This window comes from Neophocaena asiaeorientalis, unplaced genomic scaffold, assembly GCF_003031525.2.
Source record: "Neophocaena asiaeorientalis asiaeorientalis breed wild unplaced genomic scaffold, Neophocaena_asiaeorientalis_V1.1 scaffold389, whole genome shotgun sequence".
In the NCBI taxonomy this organism is placed as follows: Eukaryota; Metazoa; Chordata; class Mammalia; order Artiodactyla; family Phocoenidae; genus Neophocaena; species Neophocaena asiaeorientalis.
Window position 1 is genome coordinate 181,571 of NW_020172821.1, and position 16,363 is coordinate 197,933.

Genomic DNA, 16,363 nt, shown 5'->3' on the forward strand with positions numbered 1-16,363 from the left:
GTGGAGCTGGGAGGTCTCTTGTGGACCAGTGTCCTGAAGTTGGCTCTCCCACCTCAGAGGTACAGCCCTGATGCCTGGCTGGAGTACCAAGAGCCTGTCCTCCACACAGCTCAGAATAAAAGGGAGAAAAAATAGAAAGAAAGAAAGAAAGAGGATAAAAGAAAGTAAGATAAAATAAAATAAAGTTACTAAAATAAAGAATTATTAAGAAAAAAATTTTTTAAGTAAAAAAAAAAAAGAGAAAAAAAACAAAAATGGACAGACAGAACCCTAGGACAAATGGTGAAAGCAAAGCTATACAGACAAAATCTCACACAGAAGCATACACATACACACTCACAAAAAGAGGAAAAGGGGAAAAAATAATATATCTTGCTCCCAAAGTCCACCGCCTCAATTTGGGATGATTCGTTGTCTATTCAGGTATTCCACAGATGCAGGGTTCATCAAGTTGATTGTGGAGCTTTAATCCGCTGCTTTTGAGGCTGCTGGGTGAAATTTCCCTTTCTCTTCTTTGTTTGCACAGCTCCCGGGGTTCAGCTTTGGATTTGGCCCCTCCTCTGCGTGTAGGTCGCCTCAGGGCATCTGTTTTTTCACTTAGCACGGGGTTAAAGAAGCAGCTGATTCGGGGGCTCTGACTCACTCAGGCCGGGCAGAGGGAGGGGTACAGATGCGGGGCGAGCCTGCGGCAGCACAGGCCAACATAACGTTGCACCAGTCTGAGGCGCGCTGTGTGTTCTCCCGAGGAAGTTGTCCCTGGATCACGGGACCCTGGCAGTGGCGGGCTGCACAGGCTCCCCGGAAGGGAGGTGTGGATAGTGACCTGTGCTCGCACACAGGCTTCTTGGTTGCGGCAGCAGCAGCCTTAGCTTCTTATGCCCATCTCTGGGGTCCGCGCTGATAGACGCGGCTCACGCCAATCTCTGGAGCTCCTTTAAGCAGCCCTCTTAATCCCCTCTCCTTGCGCACCAGGAAACAAAGAGGCAAGAAAAAGTCTCTTGCCTCTTCGGCAGCTCCAGACTTTTTCCCGGACTCCCTCCCGGCTAGCTGTGGCGCAGTAGTCCCCTTCAGGCTGTGTTCACGCCGACAACCGCAGTCCTCTCCCTGCGATCCAACCGAAGCCCGAGCCTCAGCTCCCAGCCCCCGCCCGCCCCGGCGGGTGAGCAGACAAGCCTCTCGGGCTGGTGAGTGTTGGTCGGCACCGATCCTCTGTGCGGTAGTCTCTGCGCTTTGCCCTCTGCAGCCCTGTTGCTTCGCTCTCCTCCGTGGCTCTGAAGCTTCCCCCTCCGCCACCTGCAGTCTCCACCCGCAAAGGGGCTTCTAGTGCGTGGAAACCTTTCCTCCATCACAGCTCCCTCCCTCTGGTGCAGGTCCCGTCCCTATTCTTTTGTCTCTGTTTTTACTTTTTTCTTTTGCCCTACCCAGGTATGTGGGGAGTTTCTTGCCCTTTGGGAGGTCTGAGGTCTTCTGCCAGCCTTCAGTCGGTGTTCTATAGGAGCAGTTCCACGTGTAGATGTATTTCTGATGTATCTGTGGGGAGGAAGGTGATCTCTGTGTCTTACTCTTCCTCCATCTTCTCAAATTTTCAGAATGCCTTTTAATATTGTGCTAAGCATTTTCCTCAGCAAATCTCTTGGGTTTCGACTGGCATGGGTTAAAAAGCCAAGATAGGAAATATTTGTTAAGACAGACATAATAGGAGGCACGTGCAAAACCCAGAATTTCACAAAAATTAAAACCAGGAGTTACCTAGAAGATGCAGTTCATCACAAATAGTATTAAGTGTACTTTTAGCAATGAATAATGAGTATAAGTATATAGAAAATAGCATTTTTCTAGTCACATCTATCCTCATAATCTCACACACCGTTTAATTACTTGATTACAATTTGTAGAAACTTTGATCTCTGACTAATGACAATTAGAAGTTATGAATTGGTACAAGGTCTAAACACAGCTAAACAAAACACAGCTGGGTTATTGTGACTAAAGGTCATGCCTTAAACTAATCTCAAACAATTTCTTTCGTCTTAGCCTCTTAGAAAAACCTAAGCATTTGGTTGTCAAAAGTTATGTACTTATGGTCCTAGCAAGCCCTATTATAAAAAGCACATCTTACAACTAGAGGTGCTTCCAGCAGTAGAAAGTGCCTCTCATTGGAATTCTTCAAGCGGATTCTCTCCTTGAGTAAATCTCTGGCCTGGTTAGTCTGAAAGGGTGGAAGTTATTTACTGATTGATTGATTGATCACCATGAGTGACATGTGGGATCTTAGTTCCCTGACCAGGGATCGAACCTGTGTCCCCTGCAGTGGAAGCTTGGAGTCCTAACCACTGGACCACCAGGGCATTCCCCTTGAAAAGGTGGAAGTTTAGATTGGATGGTCTTTGAAACTCCTTCTTAAGGATTCCTTCAAAGACTCTGTAATTGCGAATAGTAATGTAGTAGTTCTTGATGTGGCCATTGACATTGCTGGCCTAGGTTTCTACTCATGTCTCTTCTCACTTCACTGCCACATCTACATATTCCGTACCCACAGGCGGCTTCTCTCTCTTATGTTGCTCTATTCTTTCTAGAATGAATCCTTTTTAAAGCCCCTTCTCTAAGTCCTAATTCAATTTCACTTTCTCCTCTATACTCCACTGTATCTCTAATAAAGTCTAATTCATGTTTATATCCATGCCTTCTCCTCATTCCAGGTTCTTACTTAGTTCCTTGCTTACTGTGACTGTACAATAATTTTTAAAGATTAAATTAAATAGGGAGGCTCTTAGAGCTACAAGCATCAAACAGAAGACATCTGTCACCAAGAACACATTTTGAAAAGATCCAATGTAGATAAATGACTGAATGTGATAGATATCAGATTAGAAGTCATGGAATTTTAGAGTGGGAAGGTATCTGTGAGATCATTTGGTCTGACCTCTTGATTTCAGATTTTGACTCAAAGGGTGACTAGCTAGAGATCACACAGCTGGTCAATGGTAGGTCTGGGGCCTGAGGTCTTGGGAGCTCTTACCAAATGTAGGTGCCTCCCTTATATGGCTACTCATTGCCCACCAAAAATTGTTTAAAATAGAGCAGGTTTAAGTTTGACTTTAAGACACAATTTGAGGATAGGGAGTCTCCTGTAATAGTTTTTAGAGTGACTTTTTCCACTTTTCTTGTTTAAGGAATGTAGTTTAGACTTTGTTACTTCATTATGGCTGGATTCTGTTGGTGTCTTCAAGGACAAGCTATTATCATTTGCATCGTTTAATGGTTTGTTATTCAGGCAGGCTCAATAAAGCACTTAAGAGATTGGAGTTCTAAAAAAAAAAAGAGAGAGACAGATTGGAGTTCTGCAGCTGGAATAAATAACACAAGGCAAGGTGCCCATTCCTATACTTAACATTGCAGTGAAAGGCAATCAGTAAACAACTGTGGACAGGATCAAACGGGCTGTTGGAGATTTAGGGGCCTGCCTTCTCCAAGACTAAACAGATACAGAGCAACTCAGGGATACGTTTAAAAAAAGAACAGGATGAGCAATCAAAAAACATCATCAGGAACATTATTAGTAAAAGGAATATATTTTATCCTTGAATGCACTTTGCCAAATTTGTGACTTTAAGAATCCAGTGAATGGAATCTCTTTTTCTTTTATCTTAAAAAGATTTTGGATTTACTATAATTTTGGCACTCTTAATCCCCCTGCCTTTCAGACTGGCAATATTAGGGGTGTAGCAAGTATTTTCTGGATGCAGGACCAACAGGTGATGGAGGAGTATATGATGAAGATGAGCAAGAGTATTTGCTGTGAGCAAGCATCTGTCTTATATGGTGGGGTTGGACACTTTGTCAAGGAGATGGTGTCTGTTTGCTCTCTCATAATAACCTGTACTTTTTTGTAGCTCTTAGCCCAATTGCATTTATATATTGGTTGTGTGATTCTTCTGTGTCTGTCTAGCCTTCTGTATACTCCTCTTTGTGTCTCTGTTGTTCTCCTCTATATTCCAGCTCCTCTCACAGTGTCTCCCACATATCACATACTTAAATATTTGTTGACTGAGTGAATGGGCACATGTCTCCTGGACTTAAAGATAAACACAGGTGGGAGTGTAGAGGTAAACTGCATAGGCTGTTGGGCAGAATTCCTGGGTTCATCAACTGGCTCCAACACTTTTATTTATTTATGGCTGTGTTGGGTCTTTGTTGCTACACGCGGGCTTTCTCTAGTTGCAGTGAGTGGGGGCTACTCTTCGTTGCAGTGCATGTGCTTCTCATTGCGGTTGCTTCTCTTGTTGCAGAGCACGGGCTCTAGGCACGCGGGCTCAGTAGTTGTGGTGGACAGGCTTAGTTGCTCCATGGCATTGGGATCTTCCCGGACCAGGACTCAAACCCGTGTCCCCTGCATTGGCAGGTGGATTCTTAACCACTGTGCCACCAGGGGAGTCCTCCACCACTTTTAACTATGTGAATTTGGGCAGCTCATTTAACCTTTCTGTGCCTTTGTTTTCCTCCTGTGTAAAACGGAGATTGCAGTTACAATCTCATAGAATTGTTGTGAGGATTAAATGAGTTAATCCAGGTAAGGCATTTAGTACAGGGCTGGCAATAATAAATGCTCAATAAACACTGACTCCTGTTATTACTTAATCATCTTGTAGCTAATGAGAGATGTTTTAAGCCATCTGTTTCTCCTTCCATGCAGCTTTTGGATTGCTTTGGGATTCCTGTGTTGATGGCTCTCTCGTGGTTTATTCTTTATGCAAGATACAGAGTGATCCACTTCATCGCTGTGGCTGTCTGTCTGTTGGGCGTAGGAACTATGGTTGGTGCAGACATATTAGCAGGGAGGGAAGACAATTCAGGTGAGACTGTGTTACTTGTTTCTGGTTTAGTCACAGAAAAAGTTTTGCTTATGTCCTCACTTTTATTGTGCAAAGATAAAGTAAAAGGCAGAGAACGTGTCCTGATTAACTATCTTTAAAATTTTACTTTTAGATTTGCTTGCTTCTGGTACTATAACCATTTCCACAAAGCAGTCTTTATGTTTCTACCTGCCCTGAGCCCTTGCTATGTTTTGTCACACTAAATAGTTTGTTTTGTGTCATGAGAGAGAAGTTTCTTTATATATTTGCAATAATCTTTCTTTGGCCCATACATTTGGATTAGTTACTGGAAATCCTACTGTAGATTCTTGGGTTTTGTTTTCATCAAAAAGGAGACTTTGTGTTCACTGAATGACCCCTTTTTTCAGTTACTCTGTGGATGAGAACATTTTGATATTCTTTATGTCAAGGTTCAGATAGTTGATACTGTAAAATCTAAATAAGGTCTATGATTTCACTCAATATACAAGTGACTTCAGTGTCTCCTTTGATTGAGAAAATTACCTTGCTTACCTAGCTTCCTTCCCTATAGTTTTCAATGAATTCCCATCAATAATTTCCATTAATTTCTCATGTCATAGAATCATTTTCTGAGGCCTTACATTATGGTATACACCACCATCTTCCAATCTATTAGTTTCCTGAGGATCCAAAATAAGAAAAATGAAAGCAGAATTGTACCAGAAAGTGAGACAAGCAAGAGTCTTTAAACTTCTAAAAATCAGGGTTTCTTCTTCTGTAAAATCTTACTTAAATAAATATGAGCCAGGTAATCTCCTGGAAGCAAGCTGGAGAGTTTTCCCTAGTGACAAATGTATTCCTTTTTGTGGCTTATCTCCTTATAGGTAGTGATGTACTGATTGGTGACATCTTGGTCCTTCTTGGGGCTTCCCTCTATGCTGTTTCTAATGTGTGTGAAGAATACATCGTGAAGAAGCTGAGCAGACAGGAGTTTTTAGGAATGGTGGGCTTGTTTGGAACAATTATCAGTGGCATACAGCTGTAAGGTTCTCAACTTATCCTTAAAAACAATATAAGCAAATATGTCATAGATGATTACTTTCCAGCTACTAATATTCATTGTTTATTTGGCCCAAATTCAAATTTGAAATCAGTAACTTGCTAAATATCTATTAGAAGATTTTTGAAACATCAAGAATTATGCCTCATTTTCTTTTACATGTGTGATGCTTGATTCCTGCTTATAATGTGGTAGACTTTATATTACCAGTGAAGACTCTTTTTCAATTATTCCTAGAAAATATTAACTTCCTGTTCAAAGGGAACACATAGTGTCATGTTTTCCTCCTGTAGTTGACTACTGTAGAGTGCTTCTCAGGGTGTCAAACATGTGTTTATGGACTCCTCTGGGTTTTATTCTTTGTCATTTTAATTAAAGATAGTTATTTTTATACTCTAAGAAAAATTCAAACGTCAACATAATTAATCACCTTGGTGAAGTACTTAAAGCTTGAAGCAATTTAATTGCTTATAAAATAGTAAAAATTAGTATAAAGATCTCTCTGTGACCTCTTGTTTTAATCACAGATTGATTGTGGAATATAAGGATATTGCCAGCATTCACTGGGACTGGAAAATTGGTATGTACATACATAATAATTCTTGTTAGTCTTTCCCCTGACACACATCAAGAAATAAATACTTCATTTTAGTAATACTATTAAACATTTTTATATAAAATCACAGAGTAATTTAGTACACAGAGAACTATAGTGGTTTACATTGAGTTTTCTCTGAGAACTTGTAAACAAACCCCCCCATAAAAGTTAATCCTTAATCTTTACCTTCAGGAATAGCCTTTCTTTACTAGGAATTCTGAACAAGACTGACCTTTGGTCACACTAACTTTCAACTAGATAAGTATCTCGAGTCCTCAGACTTGTGAAGGTTGTCTGCTTGATGTAATTTGTGAGGTATTAACCTGAATAATCTGATGGTGTGTAATCACCACCACATTCCATTGCTACTCTCATCTGATAGGAAAGATTTGAACCTTATTTAATGATGCGTGGAAAGAAATTAAGTACTACGTGAAGTGTCATTGAAACTCATTTACCATGCTTGGATGATTTCATTCAAGTAAATAACTTAGATTGCCTGTGTGTGTGTGTGTGTGTGTGTGTTGAGTGAGGTTGGAGAAGTGGTTGTGAAGCAGAGGTAACTGCTATAAGTAGTTGCTGACCCACATGACTAGCTCTTATGAGATGAACAAAAGATAATGGGCCTAACGACTATCTTTGATACCCTAAAAATACTTTATTTTGATTCAACCACACAAATCATGTCCAACCATGATGCCTTTTATCATTGGCATCTCTCTGCCCTGGGCAGGTGGATAACATGGGGTGATAAGAGCTGTTGACTTACACCATAAGCAAGATTCTATGGCCTTGATCATCTAACACTCTGTTGAATTTTTTAAGTTCTTCATCATATCTTGTTGATATTTTTTTCCTGAGAGCTTTGTATGTCTCATTTGCAATACTTGCTGTTAACAAGGGGCTTTGTGGATAGTATGTTAAAGGATCAGGGAATTTTATACATCAGTCAAGCTTTAAAAGCACAGCACCTTTAACTTTTGGTTTCTTCCTATAACATTAGATATTCCATTTTTTTCACAGCCCTGCTGTTTGTAGCATTTGCCCTCTGTATGTTTTGCCTGTACAGCTTCATGCCACTGGTGATTAAAGTCACTAGTGCCACTTCTGTCAACCTGGGCATCCTGACAGCTGACCTCTACAGTCTTTTCTTTGGACTCTTTCTGTTTGGCTATAAGGTGAGCAAATAGATCTTGTTCAAATCAGAACACTTTTTTGTTTTAAAAGAAGTAATGGGTTTCTTTAAGATTTTAGATCCCAAAATGAAACCTTCTCACCTTCTTGGCAAGAATTTCTTTGGACACTGTCACTCCAGGCAAATAGCATGTTAGTGTTATTATAAGAGTCTTGCTTTGAGAACTACTGCCTTAGAAATCCATCTTTCTGGGACTTCCCTGGTGGCGCAGTGGTTAAGAATCTGCCTGCCAATGCGGGGGACACGGGTTTGAGCCCTGGTCCAGGAAGATCTCATATGCCGCGGAGCAACTAAGCCTGTGTGCCACAACTACTGAGCCCGTGAGCCACAACTACTGAGCCCGTGAGCCACAACTACTGAAGCCCATGCACATAGAGCCCGTGCTCCACAACAAGAGAAGCCACTGCAATGAGAAGCCTGCACGCCACAACGAAGGGTAACCCCCGCTTGCTGCAACTAGAGAAAGCCCGCGTGCAGCAACGAAAACCCAAAACGGCCAAAAATAAATAAATTTATTTTTTAAAAAAAGAAAGAAATCCATCTTTCCATAGTATAAAGCTTGTTGACTTGGCTGCTATTACAGTCATTTGAACAAATAGTTAGAATGTCGGCTGTTGCTTGATAATTTTGGTTTTAGCTGGGGATAGCAACTATTTCTTTATCCGTGTAAAATTTTGTATCTGGGTGGAAATTGCTTGGCACTGATTTACACTGTTCCCAGGAATTGGCCAGGAACTCACAATGCCTAGTTCAGTGTGTTCTCAGAAATTTCTGCTTAAGAGGCATAAACCATTTTTGCTTTTACATGTCACAGGAACCAGCTGTTATCTTCACAAACTTGCTGGTTAAGGTATTCCTGAACTAAGACTGAAGAAGTATTTATAGCTTTTTGGTGGCATCATAAAAAGTAACAAATGTCAAAGTGAATCAGGGAAGTGATCCTGACAGCCCTAGATTTTTTTTTCTATGATAGCAATCATTAAGGGGTACAAAGTGGGCCTTAAAAGTGAGTTAAAAAAAAAAAAAAAGTGAGTTAGCTGTTCTGTGGTGCTGTTCTTGCATTTCACATGGCCACCACTAGGGGACCATGGTGTTTTTATTCTGCAGTTCAAGGCCAGTTGATGGCTACCCATACCCAGAGAAAGCTTGAGAGCTCTGCAGTATAACATTTGGCCCCGCTTACCTGTGCTTTTTTTTTTTTTTAGCTAAACATATTGAGGTAGCTTTAGTAGTTTAACTTTTACTTTTCCCTCATTAGTAAAATAATGTCCAAGGAGGAAGTAAGGTTAAAGAAATAAAAGCTTCAAAGTGAAAGTACACTTGTCGCTACCTATTATAAGCTCCCTTAATGTACATATTTGCTTTTTAACTGTATTAACTTTAATGAGAAAAAGCCTTCTTGTGTTGTCATTTTTTTTGGCCACATGATTACACTATTATTCTCAAAAGTGGAACATGCAAACTATAAGTTACTTGCAGTTCTTTTGCTTTATGTTTCTTTGTCCCTGCATGTCTAGCAGCTCACTCATAACTCATATCAGATTTTATTCTTTTTGGTCAAAGGCTGTTTCAAGACTTGTAGAGCAAAGAGGAGGTCTGCTGTGATCTTCAGAGTAAATTACAGAGGTGGGGAATCATTCAGAGCATAAAGACGATATCTAGGATCTTAGAAGAAATTTTTAAAGACAGAATCATAAGTTCAATATGTCACTAATTTAAAAAAATTATAGTATCTAAAATAACTTTGGCTCTGATATTTTAAAACACAGTTGAAAAAGACATTAAACAATTTCTGTATTCATTGGTGTCAGACTCTGCCTCCTCTGGATTGATCTTGAGTAAATACTCACTGAACAGAGTAGCCACAAGAAATTTCCTGTATAGATCCAGACACAAAGGGTAAAATTTTAAAAACAGCCTCTGATTCAGGAGACTTATTATCTCACTCCCTCAGTCTCTCTCTTCTAATAAAGGTGCCTCCATTTAATCATGTGCCTTCTTAAGAGGAACAAGATACTTTTTTCTTATAAACATTTAAAACCACCAAACCAAACAGGACATGTTTTGAATAAGTTACTTAGGTTTTCCCACAGGTAACAGTGAACATTCTATTGGAGAGCATGATTGACCTTCATGATACTGACCTTAAAAGTTTAGGGTACTCTAAATAGCTTTAACTCCCTTTAATCTTTTCTGAATCATTTTTCCCCCAAAAAAACATTTATTCAATACCAGCTATGTGCTGGGTGCTGTGCTGAGATTGGATCCAAGAATGAAACCTGTGGAGGAAATTAGTTTGGCTGCTGCTCCGGTTGACGTTATCACTGGCTTTGCATCATCACTGAATCCAGTGGAGGCCTTCCAGTTTTGGGGAGGGCTGTGGGTATTCCATTCCTTAAAAAGTTCTAACGGTTTAAGGTTAAGAACGAATTGAGCATCTATGAAACATTAACATGTTGAAGCCAATGGTGACCCATAGAAGCCCACACCTGGAGATGACTGTAATCTACTTAATACTCATTTCAAAACCCATTTCATTTTTTCCTTCTACCTTTGGGAGTATGTCTTTTTTTTAAAAAAATTAATTTATTTTATTCATTTATTTTTGGCTGCATTGGGTCTTCGTTGCTGCGTGCAGGCTGTTCTCTAGTTGCGGCCAGTGGGGGCTACTCTTCATTGCGGTGTGTGGGCTTCTCATTGCAGTGGCTTCTCTTGTTGCGAAGCACAGGCTCTAGGAGCGTGGGCTTCAGTAGTTGTAGTATGCGAGCTCAGTAGTTGTGGCTCACGGGCTCTACAGTGCAGGCTCGGTAGTTGTGTCACACGGGTGTAGTTGCTCTGTGGCATGTGGGATCCTCCTGGACCAGGGCTCGAACCCATGTCCCCTGCCTTGGCAGGCAGATTCCCAACCACTGCACCACCAGGGAAGCCTGGGAGTGTGTCTTACTTTTTCTTCTCTCTCATCTTCTTTCTCTTCTCCTTTTCCAAACCATTCTGTTTTCTTATTGTTTCACACCAGTGTTGTAAGCTGTGCCTAGGGACTGAATCTGGGTCTCTCATGGTACCATGCTAAATTTTTAGTCTCTCCACTAAGTAAGTGGGACTAGTTGTGAGGTGGGATGCAGCTGGGTTATCACAGAGAAAGGCAAAAGTCCATTTCCTAAAGATCCAAGAATCCAGTTGGCTGATGTGGTGGGTGATATGGGCAGAGCTCACACATTCACCAGTACACACACACGGAATGGTTTTGGTCATTAGCATCTCCTTGGGCAACTTTCAGAAAAAAAAAATTATGAGAAGGTAACCCTCAAAGCTCTGTTGACAAAAGGCAGCAGCAAAGATGTGTATGTGAGGGAGCACTGTCCATAGCCTATTATTTCCTCCTAGTTTTCAGGACTCTACATCCTCTCTTTCACCGTCATCATGGTGGGGTTCATTCTGTACTGCTCCACTCCAACACGCACTGCAGAGCCGTTTGAAAGCAGCATGCCACCAGTTACCAGCATTGGAATCGACAACCTGGGACTGAAGCTTGAGGAGAACCTCCAGGAGGCCCACTCTGCAGTCTTGTAGCTGGAGAAGAAGGCACACACGTACACCTGGGGTTTCCTGGGAAGCTGGAAGCTGTCACCTGGATAAAGCAGAGCCTACTGCCTTGGAATACTTGGAAAATTATCAGACTCAGAGTGAATACTCTGTAGCATTGGATTGGATCCAGTGGTTAGATTTTACAAAGGAATACAAAATAATGTATCAAAAGTAGAAATTCCAAAATAGGGCAGAAGTCAAGGCCAGAATTGTGTTTCTGTGTGTTTGAGGGCCAATACCTATTAGTGTCAGGGAGACAAGGAGTGGGGCCCACACTGGGGTCTTAGAGGTACAAGTAGGAAAGCAGGATTGGATAGATACCTGGGTGTGAGCCAGCCTCAGGACACAGCCTGAAAGCAGGCTGTCCAGGCTGGGCTGGGTAGTCAGGAGGAGGGGCAGCCCAGGTTGGTTTTGGAGTAGGTTTCCTCATTTGGAGGCATCTGAGTTTTGTCCTGCTGAGGCAGTTATTGTCCTTGTACAAGCCTCGTGGCCTTTAGGCCACTAGATGAGGTCTGGTGACTGATTGCACATGTTGGGAACATGGGTGGGCAGTACTTGAGAAATCCTGAGATACAACTGTGAGTACCATAGAAGCCGTAGAGTACAGTAAACCTAGGAACCTTCTCCCAATTGTTATTATGCTACTTCTTAGCAAATAATGTGCCATGAGATTTTTATGATACTTCTTCAATACAGAGTGTTAATATGTAGCATCATTATGATATCAACTACTAGTATGCCACTTTACAAAAACTCTGTAAACTTTTTTAGGTAAAAATATAATAAAGAAATTGAGGGTAAGTGTTCACATTATTAAAAGATTTTGATTTCATGGAAATATATTTACTGTGTGGTTTTTTTGATTACCTAATTCCCCTTGTGGATTTTAAATGACTTAATATATTCAAGCTTTCCTCATATCCAACTTTTCAGAATCATGTCTTCTTAAGGCGAAGCAAACCTATCTATTTGGGGCTCTGCCAGAATGGAGGGGAAATCAGAGTAAGCTCCCAGATCATTTGCTGGAATAAACATTTAAAAATGTTTAATGGGTTTTTAAAAAAACCTTTTTGAGTGAAATAACCTTTCATTTCCTGCAGCCAATTAAAACTGATATTTGGTTTTCACTCCTTACCATTAACAACTGTCAGTGAGTGGAAAAAGATTATGTTAAAATGTTTGGCCTTTTGGGGAAGACTTCCAGTTTGATTAATACACTGATTATTTCTTAAAATATCTTGCTTAATAATAAACCGGTATATATAGGGATAGTGGTGAAGTAGAGAATCTCAGGTGACAATATCCCACATGTCTGTCGAGGCTAAGCTCAAATGTCATATCTACTATGAAGCCTTTTTTAGGCCATCTGGGCTGGGTCCCCCACCTCCTGTAGGTTCCCAGGGCCCTTGCTTGTTCACATCTTCCTCATAGCACTTATTGAATTGAGGTGTTGCTGTTTACCTGCCTCTCCTCACCACGGGTTGAGCTCTTCCAGGTCAACAGCCTTTTATCATCTTTCTAGTCCTTTGGTCATCTTACTTCTTGAGTGATTATTAAATGAACTTTGTCTTTGGTCTCAGTTCGGAACATTTAAGGGGAGATGGATCTAAAGTAAGGCCTTTTATGCAGATACATGTCTGTAGGAAGTAAGTTATCCTACCCTACTCTCTTTCTACCCATCACCCTTAATCCTGGTGTTTCCCCTTGCTTGCTCCCTTTGGAAAGGGGCAGAGGAGTTCCAATCTGGGCATCCCAAATTAAAACTCAGAATAGTGTTCCAAAGAAGCAATTCTATGAATGACATTCAGCAACTGAATAATAGTACTGCAAGGCTTTGCAAGGTTTAAGAAAGTTGTGAAGACTGTCAGTTTAACCAGCCTGCATAATACCACTTTCATGGAAGATGTGTTTTCAAAAATCTGGCTTACACACGAGCTTCTTATTTATTTATTTATTTATGGCTACATTGGGTCTTTGTTGCTGCGTGTGGGCTTTCCTCTAGTTGCAGCGAGCGGGGGCCACTCTTCGTTGCGGTGCGCAGGCTTCTCACTGCGGTGGCTTCTCTTGTTGAGGAGCATGGGCTCTAGGTGCGTGGGCTTCAGTAGTTGTGATGCACGGGCTCAGTAGTTGTGGCTCGCGGGCTCTAGAGCGCAGGCTCAGTAGTTGTGGCGCACAGGCTTAGTTGCTCCGTGGAATGTGGGTTCCCAGACCAGGGCTCGAACCCGTGCCCCCTGCATTGGCAGGTGGATCCTTAACCAGTGACCACCAGGGGAAGCCCGACACACAAGCTTTTGAAACACAACACGTTCTTAAGTTGAAAACCTCCTATAAATTCTTTCTCAGCCTATTAGAGCAATATCAATTTTTCTATATTTTTTGTAGATATTCGTGCCATTAAAAAAAATATCCTGCTGAATAATATAATAGAGTTGCTAGGTCATTCCCTAGTGTTGTATAGGGGTAATAACTTGTGCAGTTGGACTGTGGTAACACTGTAAGAAGAGAGGGCTTTGCTGGCGCCATTTTCGTTGTTTGCGTTTTGAATCTAGGTTCTCTTTTGTGGATGAGTAGTTAACATTTCTCACCTTTCTGATACCAATGTCTCACAGAGAATTGGTATGTAAGATCAGTATTTCCAGCAGGTGGCGCTTTAACAATTATAAAAAAGACCTGTGACATAATCTTTCATTTTGTAGTGCCTCCATAACGTTCTGTTAAATCTTAAGTGTTTTGTTTTAAAAGAGGGTATTATGATGACTGTCCTCAGCAGCGATTGCCTTTGATTAACAGTTGAAGAATGCAGGTGTCAGAAAAGTTGAAATATCCTTTGCAGGTCACATAGTTTGGTGGCTAAAGTGAATACAGGATCCAGGATTCCCTTCAGTTTAGTTGGCAGCCTGAAGTTCCCACTGCTTCATGAAACTGAGTTCTGAGGGGGCCGTAGTCCCTGTGGAATGCACCTCCAGTGAGTGGAACTGGGAAGATTTTCCTGTAAAAACTAGCTTGATGGTGCAGTTTTCTCTGCGGTTCTGGAGCCTGCCCTTTTAGGAAGCTGTAGACATGCATCTCTGTGAGGTCTTCTGTATGCCTAGTCACGAGTCTCTTTTCTGTCGTTATTATAGTGATGCACCATTTTCATCCACATTTAATCACTTAGTATCTGGATATATCCTCAGCCCTCAAAAGATACCAATAAATCAGGGAAATTCAGCAAATAGCCACTTAGCTTATTAAAAGGCAAGAGATTTATGAGGAAATTAGGTAATGCTGAACATGCAGTTCTTCAATAGTATTTTTATAAAGAGTGTTTTGAGAAGTCTGTCTATGTATATGTGGAATATCGAGAGGGGTAAAGCCTCTTTAGGATAGCAAAATTTTACCTGTAGGATTTATTTTTTTGTTTTTGTTTTTGTTTTTGTTTTTTGCGGTACGCAGGCCTCTCACTGTTGTGGCCTCTCCCGTTGCGGAGCACAGGCTCCGGACGCGCAGGCTCAGCGGCCATGGCTCACGGGCCTAGCCGCTCCGCGGCAGGTGGGATCTTCCCGGACCGGGGCACGAACCCGTGTTCCCCGCATCGGCAGGCGGACTCTCAATCACTGCGCCACCAGGGAAGCCCTTACCTGTAGGATTTAATGTCCCAAAGTTTCTTCCCCCAATGCTTTCTTCATACACTTTGTTCCTGGTTTAAATATTGCCCTCTTTAGCAATCTTAAAGTGCAGACACTTCTGGAGAAGAAAATTGGAAAGGGGAGAGAAATGATATGAATAAAAAACATGGGCCATTTGAACAATTATTGGCTCCAACTTACCATAACAAGCATTCAGATGGTGCCATATAATCATCACTCAATGAGCTATTCTTCACAGCCTGCCCAGTGGGGAGGCCAGACTCTATATACCAGGTGAGATGTAGAGGACTTGCAGTGCTAGTAGCCGGAGCTTGGAGTCCCACTTTCCTTGACCTCAGATGTTGCCTTCTTTCTGCTTGGTGACAGTGCTTTTCCACTTTTCCCTGAGTGTTTCACATTCTTTCAGATTCATATTCTGACTTTGGTCTTGTGGTCTCATGTGGGACCTTATCCACCTTGGTCTTCATAAAAAGTCCAGTGCAGGTACCTTTACATGATGGGACACACAGACACACACACCACCATCACCACCATCACCAACTCCTACGTAGACCACTCCCCCCGACATCTTATTTTTCCAGAAATTGCAGTTGTTGATAAGATTGATTGTAGCAGTTTCAGGGAATCTGCCCTCACCCCTGACACACATCCAGAGGGATTTCTATAGAACTTCAGTTTCCTGGTCCAGCTGTTGGATTAAGTGTACAGGCATACCCCATTTTATTGTACTTTGCTTTATTGTGTTTTGCTGATATCACGGTTTTTTACAAATTGAAGGTTTGTGGCAACCCTGCATTGAGCAAGTATATTAGCACCATTTTTTCCAACAGCAATTGCTTACTTCATGTTTCTGTGTCACATTTTGGTAATTCTCACAATATTTAAAATTTTTTGTTATTATATATTTGTCATGGTGATCTGTGATCAGTGATCTTTGGTATTACTGTTGTAATTGTTTCAGGTGCCATGAACTGTGCCCATATAAGATAGTGAATTTAATTGATAAATGTTGTGAGTATTCTGACTATTCCACCAACCAGCCATTCTTCTGTCTCTCTCCCTCAGCCTCACTATTACCTGAGACACAATAATATTGAAATTTGGTCTATTAATAACCTTACAGTGGCCTCTAAGTGTTCAAGCGAAAGGAAGAGTCACATGTCTCTCACTTTAAATCAAAAGCTAGAAATGATTAAGCTTAGTGAGGAAGGCATGTTGAAAGCTGAAAAAACTAGGCTTCTTGAACCAAACAGCCAAGTCGTGACTGCAGAGGAAAAGTTCTTGAAGGAAATTATGTGCTACTCCAGTGAACACATGAATGATAAAAAAGCAAAACAGCCTTATTGCTGATATGCCGAAAATTTTGATGTCCTGGATAGAAGATCAAACCAGTCACAACATTCCCCTAAACCAAAGACCAATCCAGAGCAAGGCCCTAACTCTCTTCAATTCTGTGAAGGC

General features: G+C 41.3%; 1 protein-coding gene across 4 annotated transcripts in view; it reads left to right on the plus strand.

Annotated features, from left to right (window-relative positions):
- LOC112397623 (solute carrier family 35 member F2) overlaps positions 1-16,363 on the plus strand; it is a 109,156-nt gene that overhangs the window by 33,074 nt on the left and 59,719 nt on the right. Inside the window, exons 4-8 of one of the 4 annotated variants that reach the window (XM_024741872.1) lie at positions 4,694-4,853; positions 5,720-5,876; positions 6,423-6,475; positions 7,517-7,671; positions 11,073-12,113. The exons of 2 other annotated variants lie outside the window; for them this stretch is intronic. In XM_024741872.1, coding sequence (XP_024597640.1) covers positions 4,694-4,853; positions 5,720-5,876; positions 6,423-6,475; positions 7,517-7,671; positions 11,073-11,258 — 711 coding nt within the window. In that variant the 3' untranslated portion in view covers positions 11,259-12,113. Of the gene's footprint in view, positions 1-4,693; positions 4,854-5,719; positions 5,877-6,422; positions 6,476-7,516; positions 7,672-11,072; positions 12,114-16,363 lie in introns of those variants that run through there. One more of the 4 variants, XM_024741873.1, reaches the window with a different exon arrangement.